Here is a 20,523-nt window from a genome sequence, read left to right on the forward strand (position 1 = left end):
TGGTTACTCTCACACCGTTTTAAATCTGGCAAAGGAAAATTACGGCAACGTGGCACAGATTGTTGAAATTTGCCGTTCCACTAGCCGGTTCACGCACACGTGTTTTGAAGAACCGCTTGCGATCATCTGGTTTGCAAACCGAGCCCAGAGTAGAATGTAGTGGTTAGTTCTTGTATCAACATTCTGGACACATATTGCAAAACTTCCGCGTTTTGTTGAGAAGATGAACATGAGCTAAAAAAGAAACGTTTGCATACTGTTGCTACTTAAGCTATAAAAAACGTAAACTTTTCTCGTCATATCTTAGGAACGTAACATGTATTTCTGTATAATCATAATTCACTACTAGTTTTTGAAACACACACACTCAAACACACACAATCTGTGTTAATTGGTTTTAATATTGTTTGTTTGTTTTTTTTTTATCTCTTTTGAAGAGATCGTACAATTACTAAACATGGTGAAAAGATGAACGACGGATCGATAGAGCCTATCTTCAGCCGAGGCGGAAGATTTCATGAAAGGCGTTTCCGGTGATGGAGGTATAATATTTACAACAGATCAACGTTTAATCGCACTTCTCACAAGGGTCACTCGTTGATCGCACAGTCAACGTTCCGCCGCCATGAACGAACGTTAGGGGTTTTCGAGGAGCTTGCATGCCTAACACCTACGTGACGTGGTACACGTGCAGTAACATTGCATCCAACATGTTCCATCGTTTTGTTTTGTTTTTTCTTGAGGTGCAGAAAGAAGGTGCAGGTTATTATACTGCGGGGGAAAGCAGTGGGAAATAGTGTTGCACACACTAACCGCTTTGCTGGTGTGATGTGTCGCTGCACAAATTAATACACGTTAATTGATTGTGTCTACGGAACAATTTCATACCGCGGAATTCGTCGTGCGAATCGTAGCGCGATTCGGTAGCGATTCTCCAATGTCAAATGTTTAACTTCACTAATTTTGTCTAGCTGCGTATCGCGGTACACTAGCGCATCATCTGCTTTGCACGTGTGCTTACTTATGTTCTTACATTTACAAATATCAATTCTTTTAGTAGTTTTTTTTTTTGTTTTTTACTATTCAATTCCGTCTAACTTCTACGTTTAACATTCCGGATTACTTAACTCATCCTTTCGAGGGTAACCACTCTTTTAACAAACTAACAACAAACCGACGGCTTGACGTTCCGATTAAGTTGTTTCGTCGTACAACAATGGAATGCTCAAGTGATCTTTTCAAGATGTGTCTTTAAGATGCAATAATCTAGATGTAAGATATGAAAGATATGATAAATAGATATGGGAGCTGTCATTTGTAGAAACCTGTTTGTATTAGGTAATGATCCTACTTAGTTCTTTCATTTCATTTTTCAAAAAAAAAACTTTCATTTCTTGGCAATCAGTAAAGAAAATAGAGATATTAAAGGTATAAACTAGAGAGCAAATACTAGCGTCTATAGAAAGAAAGTGACAGAGAAAAGTTCAAACAATCCAAAAGATCTTCCTTCCGCCAGCCAACACTTTCAAATCATGCAAATAATTATCCCTGCAAAGCTGCCCCCCGTATTGGAGCGATGTACGAAGGCACGTTTCGCTTTCTTTTTCAGCGTGTGAGGAGAAAATTGATAGGGCTAAGGTATCCCCATTACCGAAACCTGTCTCGAATCCGATTGACACAGGTTACTTTGCCCTAATTCGATTCCTATTCTTTGATTGTTTCTGCAGACAGGAACAAAAAAACAACCCCACGCTAGAACAACCGTACACACCCGTTCTACGCCCCTTGTGTCTACGCTGGCTCACCGTCCGCAGGTCGGCAGATTTACGCGGAAGAACACGTTCAGCTCGATCAGGCTGGCCAGAATCAGGAATACGGCGTACATGATCAGGCAAGCATTACCGACCCGCCGATCCAGCTTAAACTTATTCAGCGAGAACGCAATGTACAGCATCAGCAGCGTCGATAGTAGTGAGATGGCCGAATACTCCAGTCCTGCCGAGTTGATACCGACCCAATGGTGGCCTGGTTCAATCGGGGAGAATGCTGCCTTGATAAACCACGGCAGCCCAAGACAAAGCAGAATATCGAACGTGTTCGAACCGATGGAGTTGCTGATACCCATTGAACCGTGACCTACGAATGAGATGGCAAGTATTAGCTTCGTGCAGTTGTTGCACCGGAATGACACGTATACTAACCCTGCTTCGCTACTATTACACTGGAGACAGCTTCGGGCACGCTCGTTCCCGCAGCCAAAAACGTGATGCCCATTACGGAGTCCGGTATCTTGAGCGTATCACCTGCCATGGGAAACCGGGGGGGAATAGCAGATTCAAAGGATTAGTTCATTGATTATGGAAGCGGTATGGATAAGGTGACGGTCGGGCACGGGTCGCACCACAAAACCCATCATTATCTGATAAATTCGTACTGTATAGTGTTACGAGCTGCCTTTATCGGCGACCACGCTAATCTGGCGTGCTGATGATAGGCAAAATGCAGAACTTCTTGTGCAGTGATTGTACATTTTACCGCACTACGCGCTACTGGACTATTACTATGTGTTTAAAGGGGCGTTTTGTCACAAGACGTCATAAGTTGTTTTTGTTAGTGCGGAAGTGCCCAAAAACCGACAGTGTGTAATGACAGTGTGAGTTCCGCAACTTAATCAGTAAACCCATCGAACGGCTTTGGATTTTTTTTTCCCTTTTTCATCATCAAACTTTGACAAAACAATCACATTTGGCGTAACGGCCTATTAGATGAATGGGTTAGTAGAGTTATTTTTACCACGTGGTCAGATAATCGTTCCTTGTTACGGTGGGATATTACCCCCAACGATGAGCATTATCTTGATAGTGAGTAGAATCGACGGAATATTTCAATCAATACAACGTCCTAGAGGATATATAACGTGTCAAACAATAGTACAGCTTGAAATATAATCATTACTAAATCACTCGCTTTATAAGTGTCTTTCCGGATATAGACAAATCTAGACAGCAGGTAAAACCAGCTTAAGACTGACCTTTGCTATAGAATCAAGTATAAAGTAGTATAACCAATAGAAGTTCATTTTTCTCTTGTCCTTGTGGGATGGATTACTACTACTACTACTAAATTACTAATCGAATTTAATCGAAAATTCAGATGATTTTAAACAAATTATTATAGAATAGAGTGAGTTTAATCAAGTGCCTATAGCTTGACTAGAAACCATGCGTTAGGTGCAAAGGGATCATTCAACTATTACGTAACGCAAATTGAGAATTTTAGACCTCCTGCGGCTCGGTGGTGTATACGATAATTAATTCTATTAATTACGTAAAAATGAGATCATCAAAAAACTAATGTTAAGGATTATTAAAGATGGCATTTGAATTGTAAAAATCTCTTCAAACAGATTTGGGACATCGATGCTGCTAATTTGATGCAATTCATGTCATGTGTTTTGTTTCTCGTCTCATCAGTTTTAGAACCTTCTTAAATCCACATATACCCCTGGTGTGCGATTACGAGATACAAAGGGAACGCCGATTATCCGTGCTCATCCGGACTCAGCCCTTGCCGGATAAGCGAATATCACGGATAACAGGCACAACCCTTTTTATCGGTAAATATTAGTGTTTAGTGTGTAATGGATGGACTTTCTTCCTAAAGCAAGATGTTATTTTGCTCAGTTATTTTGCTACTTGGCCCGAACTTGAGCAAATTGTATTCCCTATGGACGTTTCTCTTTTTTGCCATGATCGGCTTTGCAGTTAACATGTCAATTCGCCTATGGAACTTCACCAAATGGAAAAATTCACCAATACTTTTTAAAAGAACAGATGTTGAAATTTGTTTCAGTTTTTTTTCCTTTCCTTTTACACCAACTATGTCGTATCTATCTACATTTTTTCGAACAAAAAAACATCCAATCTCTTGAGCAGTTAACTCTGTATCCAAATGTCTCAAGATTTGTTTCAAGTCTTTGGCCAGGAGTTTCAGGTTAATTTTTACTGTCCGGTCTTTTTGGTGAAAATTCTGCCGACCCCTGTGGTAGACTGTGAGTTTGATGACAGATAATCTCCTGGTAGAATTCTGTGGTCACTTTGCCCTATTTTCTGTCTTGAATTTCTATTTTCAACTGCTCTTTACCGGTACTTCTACTATCGAGAGGTACGAACTATGTTTCCGTTTTCACTCAAACCTTTCTCAGAACGAAATAAATTAATATCGCTAGGTACATATACATTGGTAAAAAATTAGCTGCAAAACTACAACCGGCTAAAAACTGATTGTTTGCTGCTAAACAAATAAATGCTTAGACTTAGAGCAAAGGGTTGCAATAAGCTGTAGCTTTTATCTTATTTCAGCTTCATATTTTGATACGGGGAAATCAGAAAGGGCTGCTAGTCTCTTTCACCTCGTATAAAGTCTTTGTAATAGACAAGCCAAAATTTAACTTCGACCAACTTCCAAAACAAAGGAATCCTTTTGGATACTATCCGAATGCTCCGACCATATATGTACGTAAAACAAATATAAGAACTCCATGTCAATCTTCATGGGTGTTATTTAATGTAGTCCACAACTCACCAATGATCGTTATCATCCATGCAACGACGTACGAAAGCGATCCGATCCACACGATGCACATGATGAATGTCAACGGGAACCAATTCCGGAAGCGCGGCGTCTCACAGTTCGGTATGGTGAACATAAACAACAGATGGATTGGCCAAGTGATGATCCAGGAGAATTGCCTGAACGCACTCTTGCCGAGCGGATATTTCAGAAGCTTAAACTCGTCCTCATCCTCTTCCGCCGGACCTGCGCCATCCGGATTAGCTCCGTCACCGGTACCATCGGTCCCATCACTCCCAACGCTGGTGCCACTTTCAAGCGCTCTTACAACTGCCTCCGCCACCGGTCCCGTTGTTCCGTGTCCATTCTCACCGTTCCATTCCTTGAGCGATAAGGCACCCGCCGTCATTTCCTTCTGATCTACACCATTACCCTTGTCCGGTTCCTGTACCGGCGGTGTGGCAGGACTTGGCGGTGGCGGTGGTCGCTCGGGAACACTCTCATCACGCTCCGCTGACGATGGGTCAATGGATGTACTGGCGCTTGTCTTGTTCGTTTCGAGATCCGTCGTTGCGGTTACCATTGCCCTCTCCGGCACACGCAAGTCGATCGATGCGAATGGCTTAATTTGCATTTCGACGTCCACCCCGGTACCGGCCGTGGCTGGTGACGTCAATTCCGCGGGTGCATCGATATGGGCCACATTCTTCAAGTTTCCGTTCTGCTGGAAGTGTCCAATGCGCAGCGGTGTGCGCGCCTCAATTGCCTCTAAATTGATTGGTTCGTTGTCGTCGTCACCGTCGTAAGCGTTACGTTCGTTATGGTGGATTGATCGTGTAAATCATCAAACAGGCCACCACGAACAAAACCCGGGAACGGTAAGCAACGGAAAAAGAAACGACAGATTTATCATTAACTGTTGGGTAAAAGTGGCTAATATTACTACTAGTGCGGTGCTGTTTTGGCTTCCCAAACTAACCCATCTCTAGTGGCTAACACTACCTTGCGTACGGCTGGATTCTGACTTCAGGCTGCTGGAGGTGTCATGGGATCTTCGCTTTCGGGCGTGCTTCAAACCACCTACGTATCGTGCGTGAAAAGTGTGTGAAAAGCGAATTTGTAGTGCATTAGTGAACTATAGAACCACCACCAAATATTAGCAACATTAGCGCTATCTTTTATTTGTATCATCCGAATTATCTGTTCATTACTTTATCAGATCTAAGTTTGATTTTTAATAAGAAGAATTTGTCATTTATTACCTCCGAAATTATCCTTTTTTTAATATTTGTACCTAAATGAACAACGTTTTTTAATAGCTGAACAGTTGCTATTTGAAGCAATGTATAAGCGTTAGTTAAAATCAACTTTTTTTCTGGCAAATGGTTACGTATGGACAAATTGCCAAAATAAAACAACTGTCGATATTTTTAATATCCTTGAAGCCTGAATCAAATAATATTATTACTTAACTGTATTAAGTAATTATAGCAAATTGAGTGAGATTGAAAGTAATCGAACGTAAAATGGTCAAATTTATTTAAAATATCAAACAAACATTGGACGTTAATTATCTATACTCATCGGAGTTGAGGTATTTTTAAATACACATTTTTTATTGGTTCATATTTGCAAATGAAATTTAAAATGTCTGTTCGCACTACAGGATATTGTGTTATTGGCATAGGGATCATCGGCGTCCCACTGTACATAGTGGAGCTTCTTTTTTATCATGAATACTAACATACTAGCATACCACCAACACCATCTGTTGGGAAATCACAGAACTATCTGGAAAAATTTCTTCTGATCCATTACTGATTCAAAATTAATGCCCGAAGGTTTAAAATACAAAGAGTAAATGTGACAACTGTATTCTCTTCATCACTTAGGTACTGATTCTGAGAAGTCGTTATCCTTAAACACAAATAATAAATAATCATTCAATACAACATGCAAACTCCGGAATAGTAAAATGGCTATAAAATAAATCTTCAAATAATGCTTTAGATAACATTTTACTTTCCTTGAGTGAGTGCTACCAAGTTCTTGATATATTTTCCTAACCTTTAATCTATTAAATATTCATAGTTTTTATCGTTGATGATCTTTCAGCTTTTGTTTTTGCCATTTGTATTAAAATGTTAGTATTAACGCATTTCACACGTTGAAGAATTATAGCATACTAAACAATCAGTAACAAAGCCTGAGTTACATTTCGAAATATTTCAAACACAAAACTTACCTCTGGCACACTTTTGAAACGATTTGTCATAGTACATCACAGCAATGTATACGATGTACAGCAGCACCAATATTAGTGCCTCGTACCACTCAACGCGTTCGTCATGGATAATGCAAATCAAAATGGCTACCGTGATACCGTAGGCCAGGCAGTCTCTCGTCAGCGGCCACCAATCCAGTGGCACTACCTGAGGGCAAATTAATTAAATAATAAAAGCTTACTCTTCCTTACCAACACATAAACGCGCGCTCTTTCTTTTCCCCTTTTCAGCGTCACACGGTTTTTGTATTGGAAATTAGTTCACATTACCATTCCGGCGCCGATCCCACAGCAGGCGGCCACAGCCAGGATATTAAAGACGGCAGAGCCTACAATGGTGCCGACACCGATGTCACCCTCGGTGATAAACGTGCCGATCACGTTGACGAACAGCTCGGGAGCGGAGGTTGCTGCTGCCATGAATGTGGCCCCCGCTACATCGTTGGACATGTTTAGCGCTGTACACCCAGAGGGAAGAGAATGAAGCGAACCGTTTGAATGCTGATCGTAAGTAAGTCCATGAGCGCATTCTTCCGTTTAATTAAAATCTCCCCAACCATCAACAAAATAAGACGTCGGGGACTTACCTTGACAAATCTTTTCAACGGCAGGTACAAAATACTTATCACAAACTACGGCCAAAGCTACAAATAAATATAAACTAGCGATTGCATGTAACACTACTGCCCCATTCTGCCGCTGTTCCTCGGTGAACAGGTCCCGGGGAAAATCATCGATGGCGGGTTGTGTGCAGTTCATCCCTGTAGAATTTGTGAACCAAGTGCAAATTGTATAACTTTAATTAGTACTAAGTCACTCAAATAAAATTTTATCTGAGACATAGAATATCCATAAGAATTAAGGTTTTGTTTAAATTAAATACGATTTTTTGTACGACATTAGCACTAATAAGACATCTTCACCTTGAATTTATTTAATTATAATTTGATCGGATTTATTAAAAATTTCTACGAAGATCAGCACGAATGAATTAACAATACTGAATACAAACGGATGAACGCATTTTCATTGGTTTAATATTTAGTTCATTTGCTATAATTGATATTTCCGGCACCATTTATACCATAATGCGTAAAGCACTACTTGCAGGCAGTAATGTGTTGTCGCGAAACAAAAAAAATCCAAGATATATAAATGATTTAATTTCTCAAGAACATTTCGAGCTTAATATGTAACTGCTTCGGCAAACGTATTACCTTCTGCGCGATGCACTACAGACCACCAAAGGTGATTTACGATACGTTTCAACGTCACCACAAACTTTTAATGGTTCCACAAGCGTGGTGTCTTTCAGTTTAATTGAAACAAATAGTAATCATTTCGTAGCTTCCCCTTGCACCCCGCTTTAACCCTTTGCTTCATCTTTCGTGCGTAATCGGAGTCAGCAAGAACTGGCGTTAGCTGTAGATCGTCTTAATTTTCTTCCCGTTCAGCATAGCGCCATTTGACGCAAATCTTTCTATCGCGTGATATGTGACCGCGGACAGTTAAAGAACAATCTTTTTCATAGGATTAATTAAGTTCATTGCGAATGTATTAGATCTGCTGATGGCAACTCTGTTTTGTAACAATAACCTGCTGGAGATCACACAATCATATTGATCAATTTATTGATCGATCAAAATGGAAAAGATCTTGCTTCTTATTTCTTTTTAGTATACAACAAACAGTTCAAAGATTGTTTAAAATTTTACAAATTATTGTCTGTAGAAATAACTTTATCTAAATCTCATTTATGTTCAGCAGTTAGTAGTCACTATTAAATCTTTAAAAAAACATTAAAATTATTGCTCCTTGAAATCGAAACACCAAAAATATTCAACTTACTTAAACAATTCCTTAGACTTCAAAAAGACACACTTCCCCAACATAGTGGAGCGCATTCAAAGCATTGATATGATTAGTATATTTTTACATACTTAAACAGCCCAGCGGCAGTGTCTTGCATGCTGACAAACCAGGGCAAGTGATTCGTTCGAACATATTTAATTGGTACAACTGCAAGGCACTGGTTGTCGCACATGTCCATCATCTTTTAATTGTTATGATGGTTGCAACGTCAGATGCAAATGCGAAATGCTTTTAGTACATGGAGTGAAATTATGCATAGTTTAAATTGTGGCGTTGAAGTCGTTTGCGTTGCTACTGAATTGCATTTGGACATAATTCATTTAAGGGAGTAGTAGATTGTTAGGATTTAAATAATTTAATTTTCCAATCTTATGGTAAGATGATTACATAAATTAAGATAGTTTTATAAATACTGGATGGATGGGCAAACTATCTTTCGTATCTCGTACCCACCGGCATCTTGACATTTAATAAATGATTTATTACTGAAGGCACCACCTTCATATTCTCCTAAAATCTATCAAACAAGAATGTAATTAATACACTTACAATCAGTAATAAATCTGTTAAAAGCGATTCTCTCAACACAACCTTATTAATAAATCAAACAAAGCCCATCATTAGATTGCAAAAGTCCATCCCTGAACCGTCAACCCGTATGATAGGTTTCTTCCGGTTCCGTATTTGTTTTCTGCTAAGTTTTGCAAATTAATATCGTTTGCTGAATCTTCTGATAAGGAATTTACACTACCAGATTCGGTTTCCTGACAGTTGCGTAAGACAAACTATATAAATCATTCGCTGTTTCGCTACTTCGCTATTCGCTACTATAGACTAAAGGCATCAAATCTGATACATATTTTATTTAGCAGCTGTCAGAACAAAGACTTAAGAACACTTGTTCTGCCAATAATAACAGCCCTTGGTACCGGATACAGCGAGTAAAGCAAACCATTAAACTGTGCTGTGCTGTCACAAATTTCCCGCGTTATAACTGATGCTATAATCGCTTTACATTAAGATTTATCCTTTCATCATTCATACCATAATGAGTTATAACTGATGCTATATTCGCTTAACACTAAGATTTATCCTTTCATCATCTTCAACAGCATTGAATTTTTCTATTACAAAATACTTAGAAACGGGTATTTTATACCAAAGCGAGTTTATTGTTAAGACAATTCGTTAATACTAAATCAAACATTTAAAATTCCATTTTCAAGTTTTTCAACTTTAATAATTTCTCCATTTTGGGCTTGTTTACCAATCGAAGAGAAGAAAAAAACACAAACAATTCGCAAATGTTGATCGGCACGCCAGTTGTGCCAACGACCTTTCTGTTTTGTAAGTGAACCACATATTTTGGAGGTTAACCTCACCCTAGTGTTTTGCAGTATCATGTTAACTTCCGTACCGCCACTTCATCATCCCAGCTCACACACCTACTGTCGCACCAATTCAATCAACCACCCGCACCATATCAAAAAGGTGACGCCAGATATTTACGACCCTTAAAAAGGGGTGCGTTTTGTTGACCGTAGCCGAATGACGTTGTGATCGCGGTTGTTATTGTTGACTTATTGTTGATGTTTTACAAACAAACAGCCCGGTTTTAGACGAACACATATCGTCCATGCATGTATCGTCCACGTGTAGTATTTTGTAGTAAATGATAATCAGCGTCAGAGATGATCTTCTTTTTTTTGGCCCAGCAAAAGGATATGCAATGTGTGAGCGGGTCGTATATATATATATTTTTTTTGCAATAAGTCTTGTGGATTCACATTATTAATTTAAAATGTGTAAATAAAAAGGTCCATTATACGAATGCTTGATAAGTCTTATCATTTTATCCAACGAGGGCTATTGGAGTGTCATTCATCTTTATCGTCCGATAAGATACGTTCTCATCCAGGAACTTGTGCAATACTCAAACAGCACCATTTTAGAAAAACACCTTGTATGCGTAAAGCATAAACATAGAAACAACATTGTTGCGAACTTCCCGCGCTGCAACATTGTAGTGATGTATGGGAAGAAATAGAAAAAAAACCAGACAAACCATACACAAAAAAACGCCAGCAGATAAATTACAAAAGCTTCCTATGGAATAGAAAACAGGGAATTCGTCATTGTCAAACGCCGGCACAAATGTACATATACATACGGCAAGAGACAACGATCGTGTACACACCCGTTCAGATCGGTGTTGTTTAATCAAATGATTGATCTGGCACATACTACCGCTTCAAACACTCGATACAATAGGCATAGTAGTGTTGGTTTCAGAGTGGAACCACACACAAAAACAGAACACAGGAAAGATATGCAAGAGGAGTAGTTGTGCAAAATTATTTATGCACTCGCTATCTTGCCCTCACGACGGCACGTGCTACAGATCGAAACATTTTTGCATAAGCTCTTCTAATGGTCCTATTTTAGTTTTTTTTTTCGTTATCTATTTCTCTCTCTCTCCCTCTCTTCCATGCTTCTGCAATCATTTATTACAATCTGAAGATAATTATTCGAACAAATATGATCCTTTGACGATATAATAGATGTGCCAAATACAAAACTAATACGATGCGTAACGTCATCAATACTCTCTCTCTCTCTCTTTCTCAAGGTTTCTCTTACTTTTTACTATCTATCTCTCTCTCTCTCTCTCTCTGTGTAGTAGTTGATCGACGTAAGATAAAAAAAATTTACCATCCAACCATCATCTCTCGTGTATAGTGCTCTTCCTCTACGCAACGAAGTGCAATTGGTTTAGCTCATTGATTTTGATCGTGGGATCTTCTCACACCACTGCACAAGGTCGAACAACAACTAACGACGTCGATGTGCGACGACGATGACGACGGCAACGTCACCCAGGGTGACCGAACGTTTTTGCTATCGATCTGAAATGATCGCCTGGGAATGGTCGAAACGAAATAGAAGATGATGGGCTTGTGGGTTGGGAAAGGCTCACATCACAGGACGGCATTAATTATACGGTGTGCGCTTACACTACTCTACCACTGTTTTTCTCGCTCTTGCCATGTTTTTTTGTCTCTCTTTCTATCTCCCTCCATTTCCAATTGCAGCGGCACAGCTGACAGCATCCATCGTGCCATCGCTTCTAATCGGATCGGGTCAATCAGCAGATTATTGAATGCTAATTGTTAGTGGTGGAAGCGAGCATTTTTTTATCGTTAACTACGGCACGTTGTTTTTTTTTCTATAGCTTCTGATAGCACCGGCATTCAAACGGAAGTTAGATCGTAGCGAAACGTGTACACACTACTTCCCATTCGTGGAAGGTTGCTGTGTATCGATAACGCTGCGAAACGCACCGCATTTTGTCGGTACAAAACTGTTAACAGCAAGTGTGACAGCTTCCATTTTCAGCACCGCGTGTGATACGGCAGGGGTCAAACAAATTTGTCGGTCAGTACAGTTATGCTTATTTTCGGCTGTGGTTCAACTCCATGGATCGAGGTTAATTGTTCTTTCCGAAAAATGGCAAATATAGATTATATTAGGAGCAGATGGAGCAATAAAATGAGTATTGATTGAAAGATTTGAGTTGTTTTAATGTTTATATGAAATTATATAAGAAAGGAAATTTAATATGTCATTTGAATGATTCTATTTAGTGATAAACTTTTTTTTTTATTTACATTTTAAAATTAATTTCAAAAATGCAATTTTTAATGTTTTCCCCTTCATATTCAAAACCACAAGCTGTTTTCATTAAAACTATTTCTATAAAAATTGTTATACTAAAAATGAACCTTCCAAACCGTAACCAAAAAACCATAATTTATTGAGAATTGTCATCCTTAAATATAAAATGAAATAAGCATGTAAAATGTGCTTACATCGAACAAAACCTTATCATTGTCTAGTTAGTATTTAATGCAATTTACAAACAACCAGACGTCTCCATGAAACTCCTTTTCTTTGTTAACTTTTAACCCCAAAATGTGAGTCATGGTTTTCGGCCTTCTTTTTATACAAATTGATTGATCTCGAACAACTGAATGCAACTATTTTTATCTCTACTTACGGATTGTGCTGTAGGTCATGTCATAGCCACACATGATCAAGAGATCACGTTAAATGGTAAAAGCATTTGTAAGCTCATAAAATTTATATTAACTGACCCAGGAGACCAAAAACCTTACCGTTCCTAACGAACGAGTATCACCAGTTTCAATCTATCGCATGACAAGGTGCAAAAAACCCGGCGCCCGAAACTGAACGCGGTTGATGCTGCTCGCGGCATCAAGTCAGTCAAAATGCTGATCTAGCTAAAGCAACGTCCCAGCAGCATCGTACGAAAGTGTGTAAGCACTTCTCCTCTTCAGACACTCTTCATGTGACACGCAACCTAAGGCTGGGTGAATGTTTAACGAAATTAATTGAATCTTATTGTGAAGAAATTGTGGAGCATTATTTATCAAATAAAACTGCCGCCCCAGCTACCTCGGGCCAGCAACGGGATGTAGTTTGTTTGTGTGCTCCTTTCCCTGTCCAAGCACAAACCCGTGCGATGATCGGTACGAGAAACCACTGTCAGAGATATGCGCAAGGTGCCGCTTGATCGTTTTCCGGCATGAAGAACATCGTGCTCTACATAGAACTTGTGGGCAGTTAGTACGGTAAGCTTTCTTGGTGGCAAATTCCTCCTCGATATGATTTTTGCAAATATTCTTTCATTCTTTTTGATTTGTTTAAATATACCTTTCACTTGTTTTTTTTTCACATATCTTAAATATCACTCACACATACACCTTCGATACGTGTTTTTGACACTGTTCTTTTCTGCTTTTTGTTGGATTTTTTTGTCTCACTGAAATTACTTTTTCGTTTTGTTTTTTTTCTTTATTTTGGTTCTTTCCTGTGTTGTCAACACGCATACCGAAAACCGACCTTAACGAACGTTACACAACGGTCCATTTGGGAGCAAGCTTTCTCGAAAGCACATATACTAATTCACAGCAGAGAAACGACCAACGATCACTAGCTGTCACTTAGTCATGTTTTGACATCCGTTGTCAAAATTGAATCGTTCCAAACTAACTAACAACCAAGCACGTCTAATTTTACTTTTTTTATAAAATACTGCTATAAAAACGTTTTTTTATGATTTGTGATTTTTGTTAAGTCTTTTTAGAAAAGAAGTATTCTTTATTTTGATAAATATATTTTTTTCTGTTGCATTATCTACAACACTCGACTACAAAAAAAAACTCTAAACCGTTCATTTCGTCCCATATACTTCCTTCACGATCGTACGGATATGCAACGTTGTGCAAACGGGATCACAATCACACACACACACATACGAGCACTCGCGGAGATGTTACGAGGTGGTAGGTGGGGGAAAGGGCGACGTTAAAAAAACGGCAACCAACCGAATCACATTCATAGCCGATTGTGGCCCGGTGTTGTGTGCGTTGGATACGGATCACGACGACGTTACCCGGGGCTGGTTAGGCTGGTTTGTGACCACTTTATTCTTCAATCTTCCCATTTTCTTAAATTAAGTGCCATATTCTTCTCTATGATTATCCATAATGCCTCTTATCCGTCCACGGTTTCGTCCGATATCGTACGCAAAGGCGGTAAGAAGCCGTCTAGTGGACGCTGGTACTCGCCGGTGCAAACTCGCTAACACATAAATTCAACCCTGTGGACACACTTGCCAGCGGTCTTGATTCGAATTTCGTTACCCGTTTCAGTGAAACACGGGTGGTGCTGGTTGCAAAACACATTGTTACTCTTACTGGTACGATATTTCATCTTATCGACGGTAGCAATATTGATCGCAAACGATCAAACATTGCAGACCGATTGGTATTTATCATACGCCGAAACAAGTTTGCTAGAGATTATAAGTTTTAACTAGCGTTTGACTAATTCCTATAGCACTCATTAATGATCACTTAACACCAAAACACCACATGTTAAATTTTTAATTGTTTCACAACACACAACCAAAATGAAGCGGTAATTTAACTCAACCAAATAATTTGTATCAAACAAACAAGTATCCTTCTACCGAAGCAACAGAACAAAAATGTATCATTGGCTAACCATTGCTACGCGCGAGTCCCCAGTAGTCCGATTCGTCCATGTTGATTAAATCACAGTCAAATTCCAACTGAACTACTGGTTCCGATTTGCGCTTATGTATAGCCTGGCTGCGAAAAGTGTGTGGCCTCTATCCAGGCGAAAATAAAAAGACAAACAGTAATAACAACAAACACCGAAACACTTTATGTATGTAAATAACTGATCTTCAGGTTAGAGTTCGAACGATACTGATTTATTTCTTAACGGTTTCCATCGTTTTATAATTTCGCCAGTGAGAGCCGTGAGTGACCGTCACTCTTCTCAGGGGTTAACAACTTATTTCTTACATTCGGCCGTCCTGCCATCTTTTACGCCTCGGAAAAGTTATAAGTTTTCTTCCCCACTCTCTGTTACCTCTAGCTCCATTTCGTCTTGATTATACGCGACATATCTCCATAACTTCATGTTTGTCGCATTTGTGGTTGTGATATTGGGTCCTTCTCCGTTACCTATCCTTTTCACTTTGTATCTTTCATTCCGATTAACCTTAATAACTTCGTAGGGGCCCAGAAATTCACTTGCCAGTTTTTTGCCTGCAATAAACTGAGTTCTCTTAATGGCTACTAAATCGCCTAATCCGTACGTATGTTCCGTTTTACATTTTTTATCGTACTGTTTCTTATAACAGGCCTGTGCCTTCTCTATTGCTTCACGAGCTTCCATTCTCATTTGAGTTCGTTCCATATCGTAACTGTTTTGCATTTCATCCTCTAGTATTTGTTTCAGTTGCTCGCTAGGCCTATTGTACATGGTGGTTCCGAACATTAGTTCGAATGGTGATCTACCTGTGGATGCTTGATTATGTGAATTTATCGCTCTTTGTACCTTTCCAACCACTTTGAACCACTTCGATGGTTCCTCGGCAGATAATTTGGCAATTATAGCCAATATAATTCTATTCATTCGTTCGGCTTGCCCATTTCCTTGTGGCACCCCAGTCGTACAAACTACATGTTCAATTCCTTCGGTTTTAGCATAATCCATGAACAGGTTGGAAGTGAACGCTGTTCCTCGATCCGTAACAATGCGAGTAGGATTACCAAAAATCGCTGACCATATCTGTAATTTTCTTAAAGTCTCCTCAGAATTTGTGGTCCTTGTAGGAAAGAGCCACACGAATTTTGAAAACGCATCTACCACTGTTAAAATGTATCGATATTGTTTGGATGTTGCGTCCATCGGTCCTACATGGTCTATATGCAAAGTGTGCAACGGCTTATCTCCTTTATCAATACAATGCAAATACCCTTCTTTTTTACCCAGCTTTTTGTTGAATAATATGCACTGTACGCAGTTATTACCGACCTGCCTAACCTTCTGCTCCAAATGAGGGATATAAAATTTTTGTTTGATATCATGCAACGTTTTGTTTACCGAATAGTGACCGTTATTATGAGCTTCTTGAATTATCTCTCTTTCCATACTTCTTGGAATTACAACCAACTCATTTCCTTCCACCACCTTGTAAATAACGCCACTTTTCATCGTGTAACCGCAACACGATCCTTTTGCGATCAACTCTCCAATGGGTATCAACGTCTCATCTTGTTGTTGTGCCTGCTTAATACGGATGGTAACATCGGCAGCAATATTCATCACTTCATACGGGTATCGGCTCAAACAATCGACGTGCTGCAACTTACGTCCTGCTCGGTGTTCAACCCTAAAAGTAAAATCTTGCAAAAACATTACCCATGCCGCTACTTCTCGGGGAACTTCCTTCTTCTGAAGTGTTTGCTTGAAGGCAATGCAGTCCGTCACCAGCTTAAAGTTGATGCCCAACAGGTAACGCCGGAACCTTTTCACCGCCAAAAATATCGCCTTCGCCTCCAGAATGTAGCTGTGCTGCTTAGCTTCACCTTCCGTTGCTTTTTTGCTCCAGTACATCACTGGATGCAGCTTTCCATCGGCCTTTTGCAGCAATACCGCTCCAAATCCCTCCTTCGACGCGTCGGTGTGAATCTCCGTTTCAGCATCTCTATTGTAGATTCGCAATACCGGTTCCGTTATCAGCAGCTGCTTCAGGGTTTCGAACGAATTGATCTCTCGCTCACCCATTTCGAATTCCTCGTTCTTTTGCAATAGATCGGTCAGTGGTCTAGCGATCAGTGAGTATCCTTCCACGAACTTTCGGAAAAAGCCCGTAAGTCCAAGAAACGATTGTACCGCCTTCACATTCTTAGGCCTGGGGAAGTGCCTGATAGCTTTTGTTTTCTCTGCTCCGGGTGAAATCGTACCCTTGCACACGTTATGTCCGAGGAAATGCACCGATCTCTGCATGAATTTACACTTCTTCCATTTTATCGCTAAGCCACTTGCAGCCGCTACCGTCAACACTCTTTCAGTTTTCTCTAAACACTCTTTATCCGTTTCGCCGTGTATTACAATGTCGTCCATATACAGGTCCATCACATTTTCACTCACCAAAGTTTTGAATTTATCGTTCACAAAACGTATGAACACAGCGGGTGAGTTACAAAACCCGAAAGGTGCGCGATTAAACTCGTACAAGCCTCGCTTCGTCACGAACGCGGTATATTTCTTACTTTTTTCCTCGACAGGCACGTGAAAAAAGCCATTTGCCAAATCCATTATGGTGAAGTATCGAGCTGTCTGTAGCCTTTCCAGCACCTCGTCGATTACTGGGATGGGAAACCCATCCTTTAGAACCATTGCGTTCAATTGTCTAAAGTCCACACACACTCGGTTTGTTCCGTCCTTTTTCTTTACGACTACCACGCGGCTAGCGAAATTTGAAGATGATGGACGCACAATGCCTTCCCGCAACCATTCTTCCACTTGCCTATCCACCGCTTCTTCTTCCGTGTATGCCAGGCGAGCGGGCGAATGCCTAAATGGTTGAATATTTTCGTCAGGCACAATTTCCAATTTCACCGTACTATCCTCCGCGTGATTGTCACTGTGAACTACTTTGTAATTTTCAATATACTCGTTTATTTTATCACGATATTGTATTGGAACCGTTATTTCCTGATCACTGTTTACTTCAAAGTCATTTACTAGAAGAACTCCATCTATGCCAGTTGTCTCTTTCTCTCTCCGCTCACTTCGCGGCGTCAGCTTAACACCATCTTTTGTAATTTCGGCATCGAAGAGACGTAGTGATTCTCTTCCAATAACAGCCTCGTATTTCATAGTACCGTCTGGGACGATGAAAAATGGTACTCCTCGATAACAATTAGCGTTTATCGACACGTCCGTCGCAAACCTCCCCGATGCACGAGTCCGCTTTCCACCGAACCCGTGTAGCTCGACAGCGGCGTTCTCTACTGCTGGAGCTCCAATTCGGAGAAATGCTGCGTTTGTGATGAGATTAAAATAACAACCACTATCAAACAAACTATACAGCACACAATTGCCGATTTGCATGCTCACCGTTGGTTCCTCATCGTCAATGATCAGATTCGAAGAAGCGCTCGTCATTGGTTTTGTTTTGCACTCGTTTGCCTTGTGCCCGGTTTTTCCACACCGAAAACACTTTGGTCGCGACGTGTTCCGACATGCTCTTGCCTCGTGCCCCGGTACACCGCAATTGTAACACTTCTGGACGGCTCCTTTTGTGTTGCACGTGCTGGACAAATGCCCCGTTTGTCCACACTGATAACATTTTCGACCCATGTCCTTTGTTCTACCGGTGTCCCGTTCCTTTCGCACATTTGGCAACTGCGATTTCAACGCCTCGTATTTCTTGAACTGCACTTTGAGCTCAGCCAGACTTGACGCGCCCATCAAACACACTTTGTTCCGGGGATCATCGTCGATTCCTTGCACAATGTACTCGCAAATAGATTCCTCGTCCATTTGCCCCCTCTTTGCTAGCGACTGCATTGCGTATACGTACTCAATATACGATTCGTCGCTCTTCTTCTTTCGCTTGCGCATCGCGTCATGCACTTCCACACTCTTAGTTTCCTCACGAAACTCCGCAGCAAGGGCGTCTTTGAGTTGCTTCCACGAACGCAGACTACCGACACTACCTATAAACAATTTCGCTGGACCTGTAAGCAATCGCTTTGCATAGACTAACTTTTGCAAATCGGTCCATCCAAACAATAGAGCGTTCTCTTCGAACTCGGTGACGAATTTGCTTATGTCCTGTCCTTTTCCATCACCCGCGAATATTGGTAACGCGTCTTTAACGTCGTTAAAGTTAAGCGCCGCCGGCCGCGCCGTGTCCGACACCGTTTGCGCATCCATGAACTCTCCGACACCGGTCGAATTTAGCAGGCTTTGTTCCGCACCTTCTTCCGCCGTCTCACCAGCATTAGCGATTCGCGCCGCTAATTCTTCTTTCGTCCCCGCCGTAGAAAGGTTTTTGGCTTCACATGTTTTCACTAAACCGATTCTAGTGAAAGATTCCATAAGCTCTGCTATCTTGGCGGTTACATCCATTGTTCAGTCCACACGCGACACAACGTTCACACGCACAAGACGTTTTCTACTATACAGCGCTAACAAGCGCACGCACAACCTCTGCACACTCACGCACCAATCTCTCGCGCACACAGCGCTACTAGGAAGCACACAGCGTCCCAATGCACACAGCTATACTCGTGCATACAGCACCTACTTTGCGCACACAGCGCTACCTGCAAGCACAACGCTATCCTCGCGCACACAGCACCGATTTTCGCGGTAAGCGTTGCCTGGGAAGCACACAGCTATCCAATGCACACGACACCAAACTTGCGCACACAGCGCTAACTTATCTCTTCTGGGAATCGCTGTTTAATCGCTATCCCACTTCTGACACCAAATGTAAATAACTGATCTTCAGGTTAGAGTTCGAACGATACTGATTTATTTCTTAACGGTTTCCATCGTTTTATAATTTCGCCAGTGAGAGCCGTGAGTGACCGTCACTCTTCTCAGGGGTTAACAACTTATTTCTTACATGTATATCCGTATACATACTCGCGGGTCGCTCGCTTCGGTGACACAAAGTCAATGGCGTAATGACAACCGGCAGCGACGATGCTGTCCACTTCGGCAAACTTTCATTGGCAAATGCGGTGCAATGTTACGGGTGGTAGGAAGTACTAACTTCAACACTCACTCACTCAGCATCACATGGGGCGAGTGAGCCACTGTGAGTCCATTATGCACGTATCGGATGGTACTCTCACACCAACTGAGAGCCGATCGGCGCATATTGGAGATTGTTGTCAATTGTACATTGTGCTCCCAGCATTCATCATCTACACCGGAGCTGGACATGGTGCCCCTCGCCTGTAAATGCTTCCAACGCGAGAGCGCCATTTCTATTGTGTCTCGAGTGTGTCAGAATTTCGTGCGCGTACGCAAGAACGAGACATTCGGGGGTAGAGTTGAAACGACTCGTAAATTAGACGTGTGCAAGAGTATGACAAAAGGGTGCGATCGAAACGGGAACATGAATACACGCAGCGCTTGGTCTTGAATCAATCAAAATGTGTTAAATACACGCAGTTTAAGCTGCTTAAAGTTTTGCAGATGTTCAAAAATAACGTTCTCGAAAAAGTAGACTGTAATTTGAGCACGCGTTCACCTGAAGGAGACGCATGATCTTTTACAAAGTTTGTATCGGAATAGAATTTATTATGTGAATTAGGTAGAAAATGCGATTTGAGTTAAAACATGAAACGTTCCATATGTTGACGTAGGCA

At 40.8% G+C, this 20,523-nt stretch overlaps 1 protein-coding gene across 3 annotated transcripts; it reads right to left on the minus strand.

Annotated features, from left to right (window-relative positions):
* Positions 1-299: 299 nt before the first annotated feature.
* LOC125767004 (sodium/potassium/calcium exchanger 4) lies at positions 300-19,995 on the minus strand. Of its 3 annotated transcripts, none has more exons than XM_049433200.1 (8): positions 19,793-19,995; positions 7,444-7,617; positions 7,127-7,314; positions 6,818-7,004; positions 5,575-5,652; positions 4,585-5,340; positions 2,202-2,303; positions 300-2,136 (listed from the first exon to the last, which is right to left on the minus strand). In XM_049433200.1, the coding sequence occupies exons 2-8, from the start codon at positions 7,613-7,615 to the stop codon at positions 1,802-1,804; spliced, it is 1,818 nt and encodes a 605-aa protein (XP_049289157.1). In that variant the 5' UTR covers positions 7,616-7,617; positions 19,793-19,995; the 3' UTR covers positions 300-1,801. The 3 variants fall into 3 exon arrangements, with proteins under 3 accessions (XP_049289157.1, XP_049289156.1, XP_049289158.1); XM_049433199.1 differs by lacking the exon at positions 19,793-19,995 and adding an exon at positions 14,819-15,002; XM_049433201.1 differs by lacking the exons at positions 5,575-5,652; positions 19,793-19,995 and adding an exon at positions 14,819-15,002.
* Positions 19,996-20,523: the final 528 nt, after the last annotated feature.

Source organism: Anopheles funestus, chromosome 3RL, assembly GCF_943734845.2.
Source record: "Anopheles funestus chromosome 3RL, idAnoFuneDA-416_04, whole genome shotgun sequence".
Lineage (NCBI taxonomy): Eukaryota > Metazoa > Arthropoda > Insecta > Diptera > Culicidae > Anopheles > Anopheles funestus.

Excerpts from the sequence above, each read along its gene's own strand:
- LOC125767004 (XM_049433199.1), bottom strand. The coding sequence starts at position 14,858 with ATGGACGAATCGGACTACTGGGGACTCGCGCGTAGCAATG. Across the intron at positions 7,618-14,818 it reads GGGACTCGCGCGTAGCAATG|GGATGAACTGCACACAACCC; the intron begins GTTAGCCAATGA and ends CAAATTCTACAG. Across the intron at positions 7,315-7,443 it reads CGTTGAAAAGATTTGTCAAG|CGCTAAACATGTCCAACGAT; the intron begins GTAAGTCCCCGA and ends CTGGGTGTACAG.